The sequence below is a fragment of the Harpia harpyja genome, chromosome 4 (genome assembly GCF_026419915.1).
Source record: "Harpia harpyja isolate bHarHar1 chromosome 4, bHarHar1 primary haplotype, whole genome shotgun sequence".
Taxonomy (NCBI): Eukaryota; Metazoa; Chordata; class Aves; order Accipitriformes; family Accipitridae; genus Harpia; species Harpia harpyja.
In genome coordinates this window covers 61,030,609-61,052,507 of record NC_068943.1, presented here as the reverse complement: position 1 = coordinate 61,052,507, position 21,899 = coordinate 61,030,609, and the positions used below count along the sequence as shown (strand labels likewise).

The 21,899-nt window shown below is 37.6% G+C and overlaps 1 protein-coding gene across 5 annotated transcripts in view; it reads right to left on the bottom strand.

Annotated features, from left to right (window-relative positions):
- LAMA2 (laminin subunit alpha 2) overlaps positions 1-21,899 on the bottom strand; it is a 385,301-nt gene that overhangs the window by 258,439 nt on the left and 104,963 nt on the right. For all 5 annotated transcript variants that reach the window (XM_052784294.1, XM_052784299.1, XM_052784296.1 and 2 more), the window contains exon 4: positions 6,204-6,446. In XM_052784294.1, the coding sequence (XP_052640254.1) occupies positions 6,204-6,446 (243 nt within the window). The remainder of the gene's footprint in view (positions 1-6,203; positions 6,447-21,899) is intronic.

The window sequence follows — 21,899 nt, the reverse complement described above, 5'->3', positions numbered from 1 at the left end:
GTACAAGAATTGTGGTTCATCAAATGAAACCAGTGGTAGCCAAGTAAAATGAAACAAAAGGAGGTGATTCTTTGTAACACAGGTACCAGATATATGGAACTGATTGCCAAAGGATGTCAGGAATGCAAGAACTCCAGAGGGGTCTGAGGTAAGGATGGGAAAGTATTTGGAATATGGATTCATCAGCAGTATGAAAAGTGCAAAACACATCAGAATGAGGAAAAAGCATGAGCTGAAAAAGTGTTGGATATATAATACAGCTCTAATATCTAAGTTATTTTTAAATCCATTTTCATGCACTGCTTTACTTATTAAAAAACGGTATTACAAAAATACTGCATATTTCTCTGTGGGTATAACTTTTTTTTTAACTTGGTTAAGTCTACATAGTATATGTAAACCTGAAAGTAGGTTGACATTGTTGAAGTAAATGACCCAGTGCTTTAGCACTGATTAGTCATTTAAAAGGTGCATTTGGGCTGTGCTACTCAAAAATGTGTAAGTAGCAAATGTGCAACGATATTACCTCCTTAATAAAAGTCTGATATTCATTATCAATATAGTTATATCAACTATCTGATAGTCACATTGATTGCTTCACAAATGCCACTTACTGAAAAGAAACAAGCAACACCCAGGGCTGTGTTTGAGCTGAAGTGTCTAGACAACCATTTGGGCAATTTGGTACACTTGGCATACTGCAATTAGGTGGCATTCTCATTTCTAGAATCAGATTACTTTCCTTCAAATATTGGGCTAATACCTTTCAATTTTTTGATCTTTAAATGTCAAGGTAGATCATTCTCAGCAACTGAAAATAACATATGAAAAGGATCTCAACACAGAAGGATCAGAGATTGTTTCTCTGATTCAGTAGAAGGAAATATTTACTGAATCCTGAAATTTCACCTCTCCATTGCCTCATTAGGATGATTACAAATACATGGCTTTCTTCATCAGTTACAATCTGTGGCAAAGATACATTCAGGAATTTCTTCTCATGATACGAAATTAGTATTGCAGCAATTAGCAGGGAGTGATGTTCACAGCATCCTGATACAGCTAATCTACATCTCAGTTTTATTCTTCCATGAAATATGACATAGAACAAAACAAGTAACAATGTGATGGAAAGCCAAAAAGCTCACAATTGCACAAGTGTATTTGGTGATCGGGAGGTATGAGGTACAAAAAAAAAAATTATAAATTTAAAAACTTCCATTAAGGATTGGGATAAATGAATGTCTAACTCATCTTCCACCCCACCCCCCCCAACTCTACATTAGTACTGACATTGTTAATATTTTCAACTCACTTCCTCCTTGAATACAAAAAAGGTAGGCTGAATGTGTTCCTGAAGAAAGAGCCAGACAGTGTAAGACAGATCTCTAACCTATCTCTGTCTTGGGTAGAAGTCAAAAACATCTAGGAAGGGTTTCAATGTTGTTGGCCTGTTCATCTAGTCTCTACAACAATGTTAAGGGCAAGTGCAGACTACATAACCAGGGAGTAGAAATTGGATAGCGATACTACCCTCAGCAAGAATTGAGGAGAACACCTTGCACCTAATAATTCTGGCAAAGGGCAACTGGGATTGAAAAAGAGACCAGTGTTATCTCTGTGTCCTGCTACGAGATTTTTCCATTGGCTACACCCACACACTTAACACAGACAGACACTTTTGAAGGAAAAGTATTCCTCATCTACAGCCACTTCAGCTTCTGCTCTCTTAATCCCTTCTTTTCATATTAAAAATGCCTACCAAACTGACGAATAATGCTCAGCATTTGTAACTTCTATATAACCTAAACTCTACTCAACTGTAGAAATATTCTTCAAGGCAGCATCTTCTGAGACAGATTCTGCCCACAAAGAGGGAGGTATTTCTTCTCCTTCTGTTTACATACCTTCTGCACAACAATAATGATTATGATTTTTGAAAAACAACTTTCTGTCAGAACTCCTCTATGTGGTGACACTAATATGGACCAGGGAATCAATTGGCTATTCCAATTAAGATTTAACAAGGTGGGAATTAAATTCATACCCTTCCTCTTGGTTTTTATACTTTCAGAAAGCCTCACTGTAGAGAAACTCAATGTTTCCCAGAATAGGAGGTTTTTTAATTCTTGACTTCTTAGAAAAAGCAAGTGCTTTCCTATCAGATTAATTAAACCTTTCTCCCACTGTCTTCACTGGATTTGACTTTCAATCTCCGGTTGCGCAGAGAATTAGTTTATATTAAAAAAACAACAAAACAATTATTTTTGACCTAAATATTTTTTTCTAGCTTATACAAAATACTCTAAACCTATGTATGTTTGAAGAATGTTTTTTCTAAGTGTAACCTCCTATTTTATTTCCTATCAAACTACAGGTCAGGTAAAACATGTCATTTTCTGTGAAAAGATACACATTTTCCTAACATGTTATAGTGATCAACTGGTGCACCTGAAGTCTTCAGAGGGTCCAGCTTTGAAACAACTGCAAGCAAGAGGGAAGATTCCCATGTATCAAAGTACAAATACTATACATGCTAGTTCAAACAAGCATTTACTAAAAGAAATCTTCGTACATCTCACAGAAAAAAAAAATTATGACATTGAAAGTTTATGTCCAGAGCCTTACATCCACCTAGTCATCAAGGTAAAGAAGCTGTGACACACATTGTAGTCTAGTAGAAGAACAATTTCAATAAAAAAGGTACAGAGGCTCCTGTGTCAGGGAAATGAAGCAAAAATCACTATGGTAACCCACTAATTTTTAGTTCTCAACCTAATGATCATCTGAGGAAATAAAGAAAAAAAGAAATACCATTCTGATATGGTGTTTAAGTAAAGATGAAAATGTCACAAAATGGCCATTCTTCTTTACCCGAAAATAGCAGCCTCATCCCGCCAGTTATTAACCCTTACATAAACAACTCTTTCTCAGATAGTGCCAAAAAAAATTACCATTTAAGCAAAAAACATCAATTAAGTAAAAGTTAATGAGTAACTCATTAATATAACTGATCTCTTTCAGTTCCTTCTCTGGCTTGCATACACTGAGACAGTGGAACTTGCTTTTGAATTTTGAAACACTGTTTTGGGAAACTTTAGTATTTACATTTATTGATGGCATATCAGAAACATAAATACTAAAAGTCTACCTTTGCCAGTGTGATATAGAGACACTCTGGTCTCCCTATGATTTTTTCAGGTATCACTGATCTTAGACAGTACAGAAACTGGAGTGCTAACAGTCTTTCTGCATTCAAGTCTACACTTTTAGAGAAATTTCCTTATTTGAGAATTTATCAGTTTTGTTCATTCAGAAGCTGTCTTTATGCAATTTCCATTAATTCATGAAAATACTCAGTAAAATTATTTTATGCAAATAATTCTTGGTCTACAGTTTATTCACATTTGACTGAGCAAACTTAAACTTGTGCTAGTTACACTGACCTGAAGATAAATCACATGGGGTTTTTGTTTATTTGTTGTCTTTTTGTTGCTGTTGTTCTAGTTGTTGTTGGTTTTAATTCTGTGATTGGCCAAGAGAATATTACTCGTGCAGATAGTGACACTATTAAATGCCCAAAATATTTTGCTTAGCATTAACATTTCTGGAAATACTCTATTCAATCAAGTCACTAACTAAAATGTTTGTTGAAAGTATACATGAAAAGAACATATTTTGCTTTTTCTAAGATGACAAGTTTTAACTTAAGACGCTACTGTAGATGTAGATTTGGCTTTGGAACTGGCTTGCCAACCTGTGCTCCTTCCGCACTTCATCAGGTTTCCTGAGTGTACACCAGAATGGTGTGTCTAAATAGCTCATGGATTTTGAAGCAAAGCAAAGGTACTTAATGTACATTTCCTAACTCTGTCAGTCTTACAAAATGTCTGTAATATCTGATACATACAACAGAAGTCCTACCCTGGAACAAAAATAAATGACATGCAGACACAGTTCCATGAAAGACCAGGAGCCAGGCAAATATCACCTACAACAAAATTGCAAGTAAATCTGATATTGGTATGAATTGTATTATTTTTCATGTTACATGTTTGATGAACTATGAAAAAGAATCAACCTGTGTTAACTCTGTGTTAATGCTAAATATTTCATAATGCAGTCTATAGCTACTCAGACAGATGAAACTAGTGTTTAACTTCTGGAAAGAATGTTGTTAAAAATGTAAGCTGATTAATTCATGTGGAATGATACTCTTCCAGTCACTATAAAAGTTAAGCTTTAGGCTTTTCATTTCAAGATGTTCTCTCTCAGGGCCATATCTCAGATTAATAACTACCTGTGTGAGGTAACATTAACTTAGGGTGGCTTAACTCATATGCCTTTCGTATAGTATGCCTGCATCTAATAATTACCCTTTTCCAAGTGGAATGGAACAGATGCATTCATCCCTTCAAAGTCTTCTTCCCGTTTAAAGAAACAGTTTATCAGATGCTGGCCATTTACTAGGCTCAGGACAGAACACCAATTACAGCACATCAGGCCAAGTTACAAATTATTAATTGCACACGTAAGATTGGAATTAAGTTCCGCTCAATTCAGCAGGCCTTAACCCAATGTTTCAGTTGTGGATATATACTGGCATGCTGAATAAAAGCCTTTTGCTGTTTAACTCAGCCAATGAAGAGCACAAGGAGACACTGATTTAACCAAGAGGACAGCAGACTGCTGGAATCAATATCTGTCTGCAGGAGAATTAGATAATCAAAGAAATTGAACAATGTAAATTAAATTAATTATTACAATAATTACTTTGGCATTATATTTTCAGTGCAGACATGTTCTCCCAAAGAAACTGTATAAAATTTCTTTGCAAGTGATAAACTGCTAACTCATGTTCCGTTTGCCCCTCAAAAAGCACCCAGCTGGAAACATTTTGAAAACACAGCACATACGTATGCACTATTTCTTTTAATATCACTTTATCTGCTCCCGCTAGATTTTACAAGAACAAATACCCATTCAAATGATACAACTACAAACACAAAGTATTTGCGATGATTTTTTCCTAGATGTGCAACTGATTTCATATCTGATAACTCATTTGAGACTGCAAGCTCACATCTTTTAGACTGTGTCAGCAGGGTATTTTCATTAAAAGATACACTTTTCTATTTTTGCAGCTGGCATTGGAAATTTCCTGTGAACATAAACAAACTACACATACCTATATCCAGTACTCAAAAATAATTGTATTAACAATTTTGTATGTGAATGTTGCTTTGCATGTAGAAGAACAAAAGAGAGTAAGTTTGTACCTCTTTATATGGAGATAAGCCATTCAAAAAGTGGAACAGAAAAAATTAACAGAAGGATGAATACTGAAGCTAAAATTTCACAGAACATCATTAGACATCAAAGAATCTGTAAATAAATAAATACTTCAGATGTCACGCACATTCAAGTCACATTATTTCCTTGAATTACCAACTTGTGTGCAAAGCAATTGTTGGAAAAAAAACTGAAAAAAATATACAGTTAATGGAATTTGGTACACATGGCTTTCCCTCTCTTAAGTGGCTGAAAATACTGTATTTTCAGCTACAGTTGTTACATTTCCCTTGTTCTTTCAACCACAGATTCTCATTCTCATCTCCATCACATCTTTTCTACGCCCTCAGTTAAAACAAATGACTGGTCCGTGATTCATGTACCTGGACTCACGATGAAATAGCAGAGGCCTCTGACAGAAGGAGAATGAATAGGTATATGCAGGGGCAAAGGGTCAGTTACAAGCTCTTAAATGCAATAAATTAAACCCTGAGTAAAATCATTACCATTTAGCATCCCAGCTTATACACAGGGACTGAAAATGCGACTTGAAAAGTCTTTTAACAACTTCACTAGGTCCATCATTTTTCCCAGTATTCTCACCTTTGTTCACAAGTGACACGGGAACATATTTCAAGCACCTAAAGTTGTCTGAAAGTACTAGTCCCTACTTCTACCTAATAATTCTTCTACCTCTTGGTTTAATTTGTAGAATATGATTATTAGAGTGTACCTTGTATGCATTTATATAGGACCATGTAAGATGAGTTTTTTAAAATTGCAAATAGACTACCTCCCCATTTTTCAAGCATACCAAAACACTCTGTCTACTCAAGGCGGATATTTGCCAGTTAAGCAAAGGGGGTTTTTTGCTGCCTGGTTACGGTGCATGGAATAATATCTGATCTTACCTCTCCATTCTCCAGAGGATGGATTTTGGAATAATAAGAAGTGCATATGACTTCATCATCTTTTATATAGGATGGAGTTCCAGGACGGGGATGAATGTTGTAGCGTGTCAGGCACTCACTGTCTGTGATAGCATAATACTGCCACGGTTGATAGTCTACACCATCCAGCGAACGCTCTAATATCCAATTCCCAGGTCGAGGTGAGTTAGCTGCTTTCACAATAACATACGCAATCTGGAAAATCTGAAAAACAGATGAAATGTTAAAATATATGCAAATACCTAATTATAAATTCATTCTGATTTCTTAATAGCTACCAAACTAAGAACAGTAAATATGATAATGTTTGATTTTGTTTCCCCTAAAAATGCAATAGGGCCTCAGATTCCACTGAAACTCTAACTACAGAAATAAATTCTCCATTAACATTTCTGAAAAGAGATTAGTTGCATTAGGCCAATAGAGACTTTGAAAATAGAATTGAAAAGCACTCTAAATTCCACATTGCTAAGCTGCAGTTTCAGCCAAATGTTTGCAAAGTTTGTTTTCAAGTATTTTCAATTTGTAGGAGTGGGTTTGTTTCTGTATGTGTAGACATACATTTATAGACATACACTTTCTGCAATGTTTAAGACTTGCCAAACTCTGTTACACCTTTATCGCTGTTAAGAAAAAACACAGGTTTAAGCTACTGAAAGGTAATAATTTTGAAATCATTCTATAAAACACTCTTGTTTCAATCACATGACTCAGCACTGCGGCCGTAAATAAGCTTTATAGGACAGAGACACGTCAAATATCACTATAAACAGAATGTAAGCATGTAATCAATGCTCATTATGGTCCATTTCAGCTGCCTATTCAATTGATTTATAAAGGTTTATTTCTGTTTGCAGGCTTGCTGGAATGCAAGCCACAAACAATACATTTGCAACTGCAGAATGACATACGTTAGTGACACAGTTTTGGTTTGGCTTTTTTAACCTAGTAACATCTAGATGCTACAGAGGTAGAACTGAAGCTAAGGAAAAGAAACAGCTATTTCCATTAGAAAAGCAGAACACATAGCAAGTTAATATTTTTAAGATGCAGTGCTGTGGGTCTGAACACAAGGGTGCCAGAGGGTATCATGGAGAGAAGAGTGTTGATTTAATACTTAATGTTTTCTGTATCGGATAGCCATTGTAAAGTAGCTGCATGATTCAGACTTAGTCCACATAAAATCTGTTGTGAATACTTAAACAATCAGTAACGTTGGTGAAAGCAGATCCTACAGCAATTGATGAAAGAAACAGTAAGAGGACTCAAATTAGTTTTTTTAATAACCACTAGTATGATTATAAAATAGAAATTATGTTAAGTAGCAGAGTACTGCAAATACTACAGTACATTTGATGATGGAGACAAAGAAAATGTTTATCTCCAGTTATCATTCCCACCTTCTGTGTAGATGCTGAGAACATGGTAAGATCTACAATAGCTTCAGTCAGGAAGTCAAATCACTAACAACCAAAGTTTTTCAGATAAGAAGTAGGTGAGGCTGTATTTATTTTGACCTGAAAAACATATGTATAACTGTGCATTTGTGGAGGATTATCTCAAGCTATCAATATTTTTCTTCAATAGCATAAAAGAAAATCTCCAGAGACAAGGAGAAACCTGTGTTTCACTCCATTGTTCCACGGGGAATCATACAACCACTTGCCCCTGTTTCACAAATGCCCTTTCCTCTCTTAAACTCCTTAATAGATACATTCCATTGTGGCCACGAGTAACTATAACTGTAACTATACTGGATCAGTGTCACCAATACTGTTTACAATAAACAGAGAAAACTACAATATTAATATACCTCTTCAAACTGTTCCCCCCCAAGTTAAGTTCTTTGAAAAGAAAAAAAATAGCCGGAGTGTTTAATTATTTATTATTTCCTAAGGGAGGTAGTGAGCAACAGCTACATTTTAGGGAACTAGTTTATCAAGAGTTATTTTGTACATTGTCCTTTGCACGAGTAAAGAATCCAATGTACAATGTAAATTGTTTTTACACCATCATGATCTAGTCAAACCACATAAACTCTTTCAGCTCCAGCCATTCAGAATAGAGGTTTCATTCTAGAGTACTTCTAAATACCTTTTTTAAAAGTTTTTAAATAAGTGTTTTACCCCAAGTTCTCATAATAAGACTATTCTTTATATGTTGAATGGATAACAAGTAAGGTTAAACACATTGCTAGGGCTTCTACCGTGGAAGATCTGCGGTTTAGGACATAGCTGACAATAAATTCATAATCTTAGGTGTGCATATATAGTTTCCCTTGTGGAAGTCCTAAAATTTGCAAAACTTCACAGAAGATTCAATGGTGAATACTGCCTTTAGCCAAAAAAACATTTAGCTCTGCAAACATCTTGGATGCATTGGCTCTGTGGGGCCAAGAGTGTAATCAACAAGAAGTCTTTTTTTTGTCTGCTTGCTTTGAAACACTAGGCTGTGTGGGAGAGTGAAACTTTCTACAGTTACTTTTCAAATTAGAGCCCTATTTCAATAACATTTCCTGCACATTCTGCTGAAGATTTGTTTGAAGTCTCGTTTCTTACCTTCTGGGATAGCGTGCAGTTTGACTGCAATTTATTACATACCTTTGGCTTTGATTATTTTTAGCATACTTTGTAAATGAAACTGCAACAAAATTTTATAAAAAAAAGCAGTGGAGAGGAAACAGCATATTGCAGGTCATAGTGGGGTGAACATTATTTCTCTTAATCTAAACTTGACAATGAAAAAAGTTTGTTAACATAAATAAAAAAGTACACATGAAGGGTTGTTTTTAACTACTACTCAATTACAGGTTTTGGCCTGATCCAGTCTATTACTGCTGTCTCAGCCTCTCAGAGTTCCTGTAGTGGCTTCTGCATCAGCACCAAGCTATCTGCAACCCACTGACATGTGAAACATTGTCTTTTCTCCTTCACATCTCTATTCACAAGCGGAACTGAAATACTGTTTTGTATAAAACAAAATTATTTCCTGGGCAGAGAAATAGAGCTGGAACTAATGACCAGAATTTTTAAATGTTGGTAGGCTGTTAATGCTAATTGCAGTCAAGGGAAGATGAGCGAGCGCATACATCAAAAACATGCCCTGGTTAATATTATCCCTGATCTTTCTCACTAAGGCTAGGCTGAAGAAAGTACAGCATGCTAAACCATGCTTCTTAGAAACACCTTTTCTTTGGGGAACAACTAGACTTGTAGAGCTTTAGCATGAATCAGGAAGACAGTTGTCCCAGCTTAGACAGCTACACTAGTCACCACCAGCTCATCACAGTGCTATGACACAGACAATGAACATAGTGTATTCCATGCTTTGATGCACTTTCTAAACAAGTTGACAATAACAACAAGTGCAGAAAAAATGGACTAAAATTAATGGCAGTTGTATGATGATTCTTAAAGCAAGTCAATGTCATGGAAGCAACACTGACTTTCAAACCAATTGGAAATCTGTCCTTCTCCAGGTACAAGAGTAACCCTTCTTTTATTGTGGAGTTGCTTAGCAAATGGTGTTCTGGTTACTATAATACAACCAGCTACAGCTTAGTGGCATGAGAATACTAATACTAATGAAGTCTAATGTATCACTGAGTTTTGCTGTATTTGTTTCCACAATCAAAAAAAGGGAACCTGCTCAGCTTTCTGGAGCCAAGTTTCCCAGTAAATTTTAACACTGAGCTTCCGTTTCTACAGGGTAATTGATGGAGCATGCCTGGTTGACTTTTCAAATAGCATCAATAGGCTGACACATGTCAATTGATGTAATAATTGTACAGTCTTAGAGCACGTCTGGTTTTGTACAAGTCCAATAGAAAGTAACCTGGAGACCAAAGTTTGCTGATACAAATGTGGCAACGGAGCAATACCAAGCTGCCTAGTAGCATGTAATAGACCATTAATACAGCTGCCAAAGTGCAGCTAGTGCTTTTTTCTACTTGCTCGGCTCATGTGACCGAGGTGTAATTATGGGAGTGGGAGGGAAATAGTCTAAATAGTCCTTTAAGCCTTTCCCAAATTATAGACAACATAATCCTCAAGATGAGAAACAAAATGAGTCTTGGGTCTCATTTTCACTGGTAATTGTCTCAGCGGTGAGATCTGCAAAGCACATACTGTGAGGAACAGTTCCATAAGTTATAGCACTGTATCTTCTTATGAATGCCTCATAAGACATAGAAAAGTGCATCCTACTACACAGGATAATTTGCTACACTAATATTATTCAGATAGAGCTGAAGTGAATCATTAATCTGCATAGGGTTAGCTACTGAAGCAGGAAATCTCATTGTGCCTGACTCCCACCTGCACTTCTATTTAAAAAATAAATCCTTCAGTTAGAAACCGTTCATGTAAGTCAGAATATCATCAGAGAAAAAAATACAGTGCCACACAATTCTATAGAAGTATTTCCATTTCATTTTCTCAACAGAAGAATGTAATAGCTCTAATGGAGGCTTCTGTCAGCAATCTGGTGTAAACTGTGTGTCTGCTTATTTACCATAATTATATTATGTTGTTGATTATTATTCCAGTTCAGTAGTCAAGTAAACATTGTATTCTTTTATTGAGAAGAGTGCACATTTTGGGCAAGGGTTTGTTTCCTTACAGGCTGGCATAAATACTGTTAAAACTTCTGGCCTTAAACATCCCATAGATTTATTTAACCAGTCATTTAAAAGTGCTGTTAGGGACAGGACAGCAAAGCAATGCAGATACCCCTTGTCCCAATGCGAAATCCATCTGGATGAGTCAGCTGAGAAAGCTACCTCAGAACGCCCTGCAGGCTAACGGGGGTTATTGCCTACAGGGGGGTACAACTCATTAAGAGAAGCAGGGGAAAGAACATTTTTGACTGTATAAAATTCATTATGAGATGTGTTAAGGGGATTGTGCAAATGGATGAGGTTTACTATGGAACATTTAGGGGAGGGAATACAGGCAGGGAAAGGGAGGGTTCAAGGTGGGTGGGGGAGCAACAAGTGTAAGATAGAGGAAAAAGGAGATAAAAGGAACCAGTTGACTTGTAAATAGCTAGCTGGTCATCATGCTTGTCCTGACCTCTATCACTGAAGTCTGTCCTATTTTCTCATTAAATCCTGTTTCTAAGTATCTTCCGTTTAGGTGTGCTCCCTCTTCTGAGTGGGTATGTGTGAACAAGAGTTAACTTCAAACTCGACTAGCCAGCAGGTGGAAGAGGTCTGAGTACCAGCGATTAGAGTAGGGCTGCAAATCTCCAAGGCTCTTATGTTTGGGTGCCAGCAACTGGGGACACCAGTGAGATCTGGGGCCAGCTGGTGGACAGGTTATCTAAGGCCAGCTAATGCAGTGTTGCATGTTGTGTATGCATCCACGGATGTACACAAACATATATGCCCCTAGCAGAATTTAATCCTGATCAGCTGGAGAGGAAGAACAGGGTGAGGCAGCCTGTGTTGTGTTTGTGTTCATGTGGGCACTGATAGGGCGCTGTGGTCTATTTATGTTGCTCTGTGAACCCATGTGAGTGTGTCTTTCACTCTCTCCGAAACAGGAGCTCTGCCTTGATACAGTCTTGCTGCATGAAGACGAGAGTCACAGCAGCCTTGCACCCACCAGGCTACTGGATTCAGTATCTCCTAGTACCTAGGATGACCAACAATCAGAAATCCCAGATCTAAACAAATTCTCAATGCAAAACAGTGTTCCTTGATCATTAGCTTCTGTCTTTACACTCATGGATAAAAACGACTGTTATATATGCAGGACATCATGCATCTCAAATTAAATATTACATTTGCACTATTTTTCACTTTGGACTAGGCTCTCCTACAGGCTTAAGACATGAAACAGACCAAATCCAACTACTTCTGCTAATGAGCTAAAGCAGAGGTTTTGTGAGTTTGAGAAACAGCTCCTTGTGTCCTCAGAGGCTGATATTAATTCCTTATGATTCTATGTGGTCAGTCACATTTCAATTCACATAAGCTGTTATGGATTATTGTTTGTGTCTATTATGTATGAAAGAGAGTAGACAGTTTTGATGCAAGAATTTTCAAACAATTGCCTATTTAAGAACAACTAACCTTCTCATTTTAGTCTCACACCCAACTCAGACAGAGAAAAACCCTAATGTAGAAATGGAGTGAGTGGCTCTCCGGATTCCTCAAACCACCATCTAGCATGTATCTTTTTCTATTGCTGTCCTGAGAGACAGTGGCCATGGTTTCAAATATTCTGTTCACAGTTAGAAATTCTGTAATTGAAAATGTTGGTTTGGGGAAAAAAAAAAAAAAAGATGCTTAGCAGGATTCAGCTAATACCAGTTTAGAGAGCTGAACAGCTCCCCACCATGCTGCAGTTTGCCTTCTAATGACAATGCCTCTCCTGTTCATCTGAGCTGCTTCCAACTGAAATGCTGCTACCAGATGGGGAATTTGGGCTGAAAGATGCACACACTTGATTCCAACACAGGTTTTTTTTTTCCATAGTGTTGCAAACAATTCTGGGTACTAGCTAGCAGGGCATCATCTGTCCCAGAAAAATTGTAGCTACGAATGTTATGCAAAATAAGATGTCCACAGCACTTTGTGGGAAAAACTGAGAAAGATTTTACCATAGCAAACCTTGAAAAGCTCTAAGATGGGTGTCTCCAAATCAAGCCAAGTTTCAGTTAGAAATCTTCCATCTTTTCTAATTAGACAAAAAATTCACTCATGTACAACGCTCAGTCCCATTCAGTTAATACCTGCAGAACGTGCATTTAAAAAAAAAACAAACCAATTTAAATATACCTCAACTCAGAACAAGCTCAACTTTCTCCCTCCCCTGTATGTAACAGCTACAGAAGCTCAGGTTCCTTTAAGAACATTTTCTTCTCCTTGAGAAAAACAGATCCTTTATTAATACCTCTCAACTTTTGCTCATGTTATAAGTAAAAGATGATTATAACTTGTGTCATTTAAAAAAAAAAAATTAAAAGCAAAGTCTATTAAAACAGTGCACTTTATAAAATGTCAAACTGCAAAGCTCTCAAGTTGTCCAGCTGTTGAATATCTAAGATACATTAAGCCAAATGGAGGGAGTCAGTACCTGTAAAGTTTCTGGTAATATCAACTTTGTTCTTTGTAATTTTCTCTGTTGGTTTTCTCTATTACCTACTGTTCAGTTGTTTGTGAAGGCCTCAAAAGAATAGCTGCTTTCTGTTGACTATTTTTGCTGCTCATCATTGGTCACATTTGAGGGCTGAAGTTAGTAATTTCTTTTCCCAGTGCTTTCAAATAATAGCAGAAAGCAATTTCTTTTCTCTTTATTTCCTAAGGCTAATCACTTCTTTCCATGGAGAGAGAAGATGGTGAGGAAAGGAAAATTGATGAAAATGACAATATTCAAACCTTTCTTCTTCAAACCTAGACAATAGAAGAGAAGAGCAGAAAAGGTGGTTCTTCTATTTTGGTGCTAAAACACCAAAAAAATCTAATTTTTTTTTGCTTGATCCAAGAACTGATGCTCAGCCTGGGTCCAGTAGCTGAAAGTACCCAGGGTAAAGTGTTCTCATTTCCTTCAGTGAGGTTTTCATGCAGTATCCTCTCACCAGCTGCATTTCAGAGTGATCTGTCTGTTCCTCTAGCTTGAGGAATCAAGAACTATCACAGCCATTTTTTTAGGCCCCATTTAAAAGTTCTACAATGCACAAACCTTGAAACCTAAACATTTAAAAACTGTTCTCAATCTCCTCACCTGTTACAGCCTCATACTAAGTCTTTACATTTTAATTCCATAATGAGAATATTAATTTTAACATAGATAAAACTATTTAGTCAGACACAGGAATAGCACATAAAAATCTGCTTTTCCTAGAGAACACTTACTTTTCTTATAGAATCATAGAATGGTTTGGGTTGGAAGGGACCTTTGAAGGCCTAGTCAAACCTTCCTGCCTTAAGCAGGGACATCTTGCACTACAGGCTGACTGCTTGGTACTTCCCAGGGTCCTCTTTATTACCCTTTTTAAAAATAGGTGTTATATTCCCTTTTGTCAAGTCACTGGGGACTTCACCTGACTGCCACAGCTTTTCAAATATGATGGAGAGTAGCTTAGCAACTACATCAACCAATTCCTTCAAGACCTTGGGATGTATCTCACCAGAGTTATCCAGATTTCCTTTTTGTACAACAGAGAGCAAGTTCTTGCTGCACTAATTTTATCAATGTGAAATTAAAGATCTCTTTCAATGTTATGGTTTCTGACTTTTCTGCAGAGTGCTAAAAAGTATATAAATAAATACTTGTTATTTAGTGAAGCATCATCTATCCGTCACCCACCTTGTAGACAGGGATACAAACAAACATCTGAAACTGTTGTACTGTTAGCATAGAGCATCTTCTGCACTATCAACATTTAAACCTTTAACATTTCCCTGCTGAAACCTTCACAAGCTTCTACTTTGAGCTCTCTGGAAAAGGACATGTTATTCACCATATATAATGTATGATAAGAGGCATCATCTTGAGGAACTGGGATTTTGATTTGATTTTGATTGTAAACTCTTTGAGGTTAAGATCATTGATCTGAATATGAAATAGCCATGTACTAATTTATACCCATTCCCTGAACATGACACAATGTTCTCTCCATCTCAGTCTGGAAATACTGCGCAATATGAACAACTTGAACAATGAAAACATGAATAAAGTAGTAATTTGAGCCTTCAAATAAAAAAATAGAGACTTTTTTCCAAAATATTTTTAGCCTCTTGTTTGCTTCTTTCTTTTCTTCACTTTCTCTTCACATACACCATGCTTCATTTCTTTAGCTAAACATGACAGTAGTTAAAAAGGCTTAAAAATATATTCTGGCAGTGCTTCTAAGCTGTCTCATGTCACTAAACTTTGGAAATTTCAAAAACATACACAAGGAAAGAAGAAAATGGAAAAGAAATGAGATTCTAAACCTGATTTCCAGGTCAAAAAAGTGTATGCATGTTCGGTTTTCACTTTTGCTTTTAGTTCTTAATACTTTTTAAATTATTGTGAGAACTGCTTTAGATGTGGATATGTTGCTGTATGGCATAGCAGGGGATATATGGAATATAAAAAGCGAATTATGAGATGAATAATTTTATATATTTCCATCTCACAGCCCCCTTTTATAATCAGAATTTACTTATGAATAATTAGAAGACATAACACACTAGGACTCACAAGCAAAGGAAAGGTTTATCTTCACCAGGAAGTTGTATGTTCTGTTTAAGAACAGACCAAGTCTGTTTTTCCATGTTTTGTAGCTGGAGAGATCCAATACACTCCCTGCTCAAAGCTTATTCAGTCACTTAGTCCACATTAGTCCCAATCAAACAAAGAGAGCTACATTAATGACTGTTTTTACTGGCTGTCTAAACTACATCATTGATAAATGAGTCTCTAAGTGCTTCCACAGAGCATGTGACCAGCTGCTCATGGACTTCATGGAGCACAGAGAGAGAGAGAATAATTTTGCCATCAATACATTTGCTGAAAGGAGTGTATACATATATATTCATTCTTTGTTGTTCAGAACAAGGGATGATTTTATGCAGCCCCAAGGCCTATTTAAACATCTACTTTATTCCCATTAGTACTTTTTCCTAGAGTGATTTTAGATCCACCAACAAATCAAGACCATCGTACAGATGAGGAAAAACTCTTGGCAAGTCAAATTCAATGCTCTTGACCAAGCTCTGACCTAATGCGCACATTAATAAGAGTAGCAGCATTTAACCCTGTGCCAAATACTGCCATTTGAACACTTTTACATCCTGCTAGTTTAAACAAAAGGCAATTAAAAACAACCTTAAGCATATTTCATCAAATCATTGTATAAATACTGGCATAACGCTGTGAAGCACTACATGACATTCGTATGACAAGGTGCTGTCTTGCTATTAGGAGTTGCTCCTACTCCCATAAATCTTAACTTACACACAAAACCTTACAAAACACAAATTAATCAATTAATAACTTACCTCTTAACACAAATTCAACTGTCCTTCTGTTACAAGTTTTCATCATGTGTACTACAGAATCTTGTTGCCCATCTTGTAGCATAGATCTTACATTTCAATAATAATTTTGTGATAAACAGCTAGCACAACAGAAGCACTATTTCATCACTGTCAGCTGCAAAACTCATTTTTTCAATTTAGCTTTTTATTCATTATAAACTATTCAATGACAACATATTTCCTCAGCAAGGGGAGCAAAATCTGTTCAAGACTGAGAATCCTATGGTCCCATTATTTGTCATGCCACCATTCTCCCAGGCTCTGTGACTTTCTTTAGAAGCAGAATTGCCAGTAGTACAAAATCAGAAGAAAACCTCGTATTCTTGTCAGAATGTATGTGTCACTCTGGATTCAAAGGTTATAATAGAGTATTTAGGACCTATATCTTGAAACTATTTGCCTGATGGAGGGAAAGGTGAATAGCTCTTTTGGTTAAAGCCAAATTTTGAAAAGGAAAAGTGCTATGTGTATTTATTGTAGTCATCCATGGAAAATGTAAGGCAAATAACCTCAGAAAGAAAAACTATAAATTCTCAAAACTTATTTTAATCTCTGTCAGTGTGTATTATGAACTGAAGCTGAAAGGATTTGCTTACTTAGAAATCTTTCTGACTAACTACAAAGCAATAAAGTTATGGTTTGATTTAGTGGGGAGCATAAAAAAAATTGGGCAAAATAATCCTGTGGAGATTTATTATTAATACAACTACTCAACCTAGCTAGCAGCACTTTATATGGTAGGTATTATAACTGACCTTTCAGGACAATAATGGCTTCTTAGCATTTCAGAATGTATTGAAGAGTGCTCCCTCCATGTACTATTGCTCCACTCATGAAAAACTTTCTTTTTTAATGCTGTGGGAAAGTCAGCTTGAGTAACTTCACTAACACTTGTTTGTTAGAACATCTAAAAGCTTAATGCAGCAAGCTCTACGGGAGTTATGGCTGGCATAGATGTGCACTCTCGACCCTTAGCTAAGGAAAAAGGTCATTCATTTTTCTTTAGGCTTTTGTCTGAGTGACATCAACGTGGAAAACTTTATTCTAAGACAAGAACTGAGCCCTGGATGACATGTTACCAGTGCGCATATAGTCACTCCTACCAGCAAGGAAAAAGCCAGGTGGAAAGCTACATAATATTAAGTATACTTGCCAATACTATATAAACAAAGTGGTTCTTAAAAATGTTCACTGTGATGTCAAAATATTTACTACAGTTCTGTTTGTTTGTTTTCCCTATTACTAATAATTATGTTTTCTAGGTATGTTTGCTATAAACGCTCACTGGTATGTTTATGTGTTGTTTGTTTTCTGGTTTTTCTTTCTGCTTTTTTAAATCATTTCATTATAAACTAACTTCAAATCCAATAGTATTGCTTTGGTTAAAAAGAATACCAGAAGGACAAAGTACGCTTTGTTTCATTCTATAGATATCTGATTATTGCATTACCAGCGAATTGTGAAACTAAAGAAATGAAAGGAATTATGAAAATGTTCAGATTCAAGTCTATGAAGAGAACAAAAAAAGAAATTTAAAAAAAAACCCCAGTATTATAACTAACATCCAGTTACATGTGTAAAAATTGGCTTGGGGCTTTAATAAAAGAGAACAGATCTCATTCTTTTTTTATATTAATTCCACAGTCTCATTTTCATGGTTTTAGTTGCATCTTTTTTAACAGTTCGTTACCACTTAGGTATCACTGAGCCAGAGAACTGGACTTAGGACTTTTTTTCTGAGAAAGAGAGGCATTTAATGCTTTGAATTCTGAGATGTTTACATTACTTCAAAACAGAATGATTCATGTGCAAGAAACACTAAAAACAAATATTCAGGACGACAGCTCTATGTTACAGGCATGCTCATAATTAGTATATTATACTTTAAAGTTTTACAATCATAGATCAGTATTTTATACTTTAAAGTTTCACAACCAGTTAAAGCCAACACAGAGTGCTGGGGGCTCTGGAGAGGGGTGGAACTGCTTTCCCCACCACCTCCAGAAATATGTTCCTGCCACCTCCCCCATGCTGGCATTAAAACCTCACACAGCAAGCCAAATTAGAAAATTGATCCAGCAGAAACCTAACAACGCCCCAAAAACAAGACACACAGTTTTCAGTATCAAGGTACTGATCTGGTTCGCTGCATGGCAGCACAAGTGCTAGTGCAAGAACAAGGGAGACAGGAATGTCTCCCTTCAGCCAGTCTGGGGAGGGCATGTGACAGGGGGGGAACAACAGTCATGGAACTGCAGCATTTCAGTCTAAACAGACTTTACTTCTGTTCACATTTCTCTCTTTAGACAAACATTTTTGAAGACGGACAAAACAGACTGGCATTTGCTGGTGAAAAGTCTGTTTGGATTAATTTTCATTTCTGTTAAATTACTTTTTGGTTTGGGGATGAAGAGAAGCTTTAAGCTTTACCTTTACAGAAACTGTTTTGAAAGTCTCTTAGACATTTGAAGCGCATAATTGTTAGTAAAGGAGAAAAAGAAAATATTAACTGAATACCTAAGCTAAATGTTTTCACATATACACAAATTTAACATATGAAGACCAACTGGCACTTAAATTTACTAATCTAGTTCTTGTATCCCAAGACTAAGCAGTGTCATTAACCTTCTCTCTATTCCTTTAGCTATTCTGATAATTTGATATCAGAAGTTATTCAATAGAATGCTAGTTGTATTTTTTTCCACTGGAAAATGTATTAGATATTCCAGAGCAGAGAAAATACAACATGAAAACCAAATATCTCATAGTGATACACATATTCCTACACTACTGTGCAGATAAAGGCTATTTTAATATGGCCGTGTTGCTCAACACATTCTGATTCCTTAGCCACTGTTTGGTGAACTGTTATCAGTTAAAATAAAAAACTATAAATCTGTATTAAAAGAAGCAATGTTGTTGTGAAATATCATCCAATTTACCTTATATTTCACTGTGGCTATAGGACTGACTTCAGTCAATCCCTAAAGGATTAGTTTAACTGGATCTAATTGTGGGTTTCAACTGTATAGACAGAGACCCACACAATGGGTTCCACTAGTTTTTTGACACCAGACAACAGGGAGATGGTTCCAGAATCCAAAAATCAGGCAACAAGTTCTAAATGGTCAAGACCCAAAAACCTGGCTATTTCTTCTTTAAGAAGAAAATTAATTGGACATGGATGCAGACTGAGTAAATTCATGGTGTCTGCCACTTAATTTGCAATATGACACCATTCCTAGAATATGTGTTTTCAGACTGGCTTTGGAAGGGATGGTGAAACACAGGCAATATCTCATTTACTAGAAGCACAAAGAAATGGCTAGTCAGAAAGGGCAGCTTTACTTTTGAGATTACAAAAGTACTTCAAGCCAGTCCTTCCTATAGCAATCTTCTTGTAATCTCCTCAGTCAAACACCAGAAAGGAGAGGGAAGGTGGCCAAAAGTGGGCAGAGAAGTGGCAATAGAAATAAGAATTTAATTGCTTATATAATCGTACATTAAAAACAGCCATTCTTTAAATTAAACATATTATGAACAGGTAGCCTGTCTCAGTCTGGCTACACATCTGGGCAACATCTTCAACACGGTTCTGCAAGACAGTACTTGCCACACTTGCCTCAAGTCATCCTTGGCTAACAAATATTTGAACTCTGCTGCTGTGTAAGTGACGAACTCTTTCTGAAAGAGAGTTGTGCTCCCCCAAGGGATCTGGCTAATGTTGTGCATCAAGGGAACTGACAGCTGAAAATAATGTTTCCTTCAAACAGCTATCAACACAGCACAGTCATATTGGCAAAGCTAAGGAGCAAATGACAAGCAAGGTCCCACATGCATGGTCTCTTCGCAGGAGGTTTCTCCTTTCTCATACTTCCCGTCTCCCCCAACAAACGTCAGCAATATTGCATTAAGACATGAGGGAATACCACCATTTTGGTATATGTAGCATCTGATAGGCTTAACGTAAAATCTGGACTCTGTTCAGACACAGAGCTTACAAGGGTACAAAGAATCACAGAATGGTTTGGGTTGGAAGGGACCTTAAAGATCACCTATTTCCAACCCCCCTGCCATGGGCAGGGACACCTTCCACTAGACCAGGTTGCTCAAAGCCCCATCCAACCTGGCCTTGGACACTGCCAGGGATGGGGCATCCACAACCTCTCTGGGCAACCTGTTCCAGTGCCTCACCACCCCCACAGTAAAGAACTTCTTCCTTCCATCTAATCTAAATCCACCCTCTTCAGTTTAAAGCCATTGCCCCTTGTCTTATCACTACATGCCCTTGCAAAAAGTCCCTCTCTGGCTTTCTTGTAGGCCCCCTTTAGTTACTGGAAGGTTGCTATATAAGGTCTCCCCAGAGCCTTCTCTTCTCCAGGCTGAACAATCCCAACTCTCACAGCCTGTCTCCATAGGAGAGGTGCTCCAGCCTTCTGATCACCTTCGTGGTCCTCCTGTGGACTTGCTCCAACAGGTCCATGTCCTTCTTATGTTGGGGGTCCCAGTGCTGAATGCAATACTCCAGGTGGGGTCTCACAAGAGTGGAATAGAGGGGGACAATCACTTCCCTCGACCTGCTGGTCACGCTTCTTTTGATGCAGCCCAGGGTACGGTTGGCTTTCTGGGCTGCAAATGCACATTACCAGGTCATGTTGAGCTTCTCATTGACCAACACCTCCAAGTCCTTCTCTGCAGGGCTGCTCTCAATCCACTCCTCACCCAGCCTGTATTTGTCCTTGGGATTGCCCCAACCCATGTGCAGGACCTTGCACTTGGCCTTGTTGAACTTCATGAGGTTCACACGAGCCCACCTCTCAAGTCTGTCAAGGTCCCTCTGGATGGCATCCCTTCCCTCCAGTGTGTCAACCGCACCACACAGCTTGGCATCATCGGCAAACTTGCTGAGGGTGCACTCAATCCCACTGTCCATGTTGCCAACAAAGATGTTAAACAGTGCCAGTCCCCATACCGACCCCTGAGGAACACCACTCAACACTGCTCTCTACTCGGACATCCAGCCGTTGACCACAACTCTTTGAGTGTGACCATCCAGCCAATTCCTTATCCACCGAGTGGTCCATCCATCAGATCCATGTCTCTCCCATTTAGAGACAAGGATGTCATGCGGGACTGTGTCAAACGCTTTGCACAAGTCCAGGTAGATGATGTCTTCTGCTCTTCCCTTATCCACCAACGCTGTAAACCCATTGTAAAAGGCCACCAAAATTGTCAGGCACAATTTGCCCTTAGTGAAGCCACTTTGGCTGTCACCAATCACCTCCTTATTTTCCATGTGCCCTAGCATAGTTTCCAGGAGGATCCACTCCATGATCTTGCTGGGCACAGAGGTGAGACTGACTGGCCTGTAGTTCCCCAGGTCTTTCTTTTTTCCCTTTTTAAAAATGGGGGTTATGTTTCCCCTTTTCCCATCAGTAGGAACTTCCCCAGACTGCCATGACTTCTCAAACCCGATGGTGAGTGACTTAGCCATTTCATCTGCCAGTTCCCTCCGGACCCGTGGATGCGTCTCATCAGGTCCCATGGACTTGTGCACTTTCAGGTTCCTTAGATGGTCTCGAACTCTTCTCCTACAGTGGGCGGTTCTTCATTCTCCCAGTCCC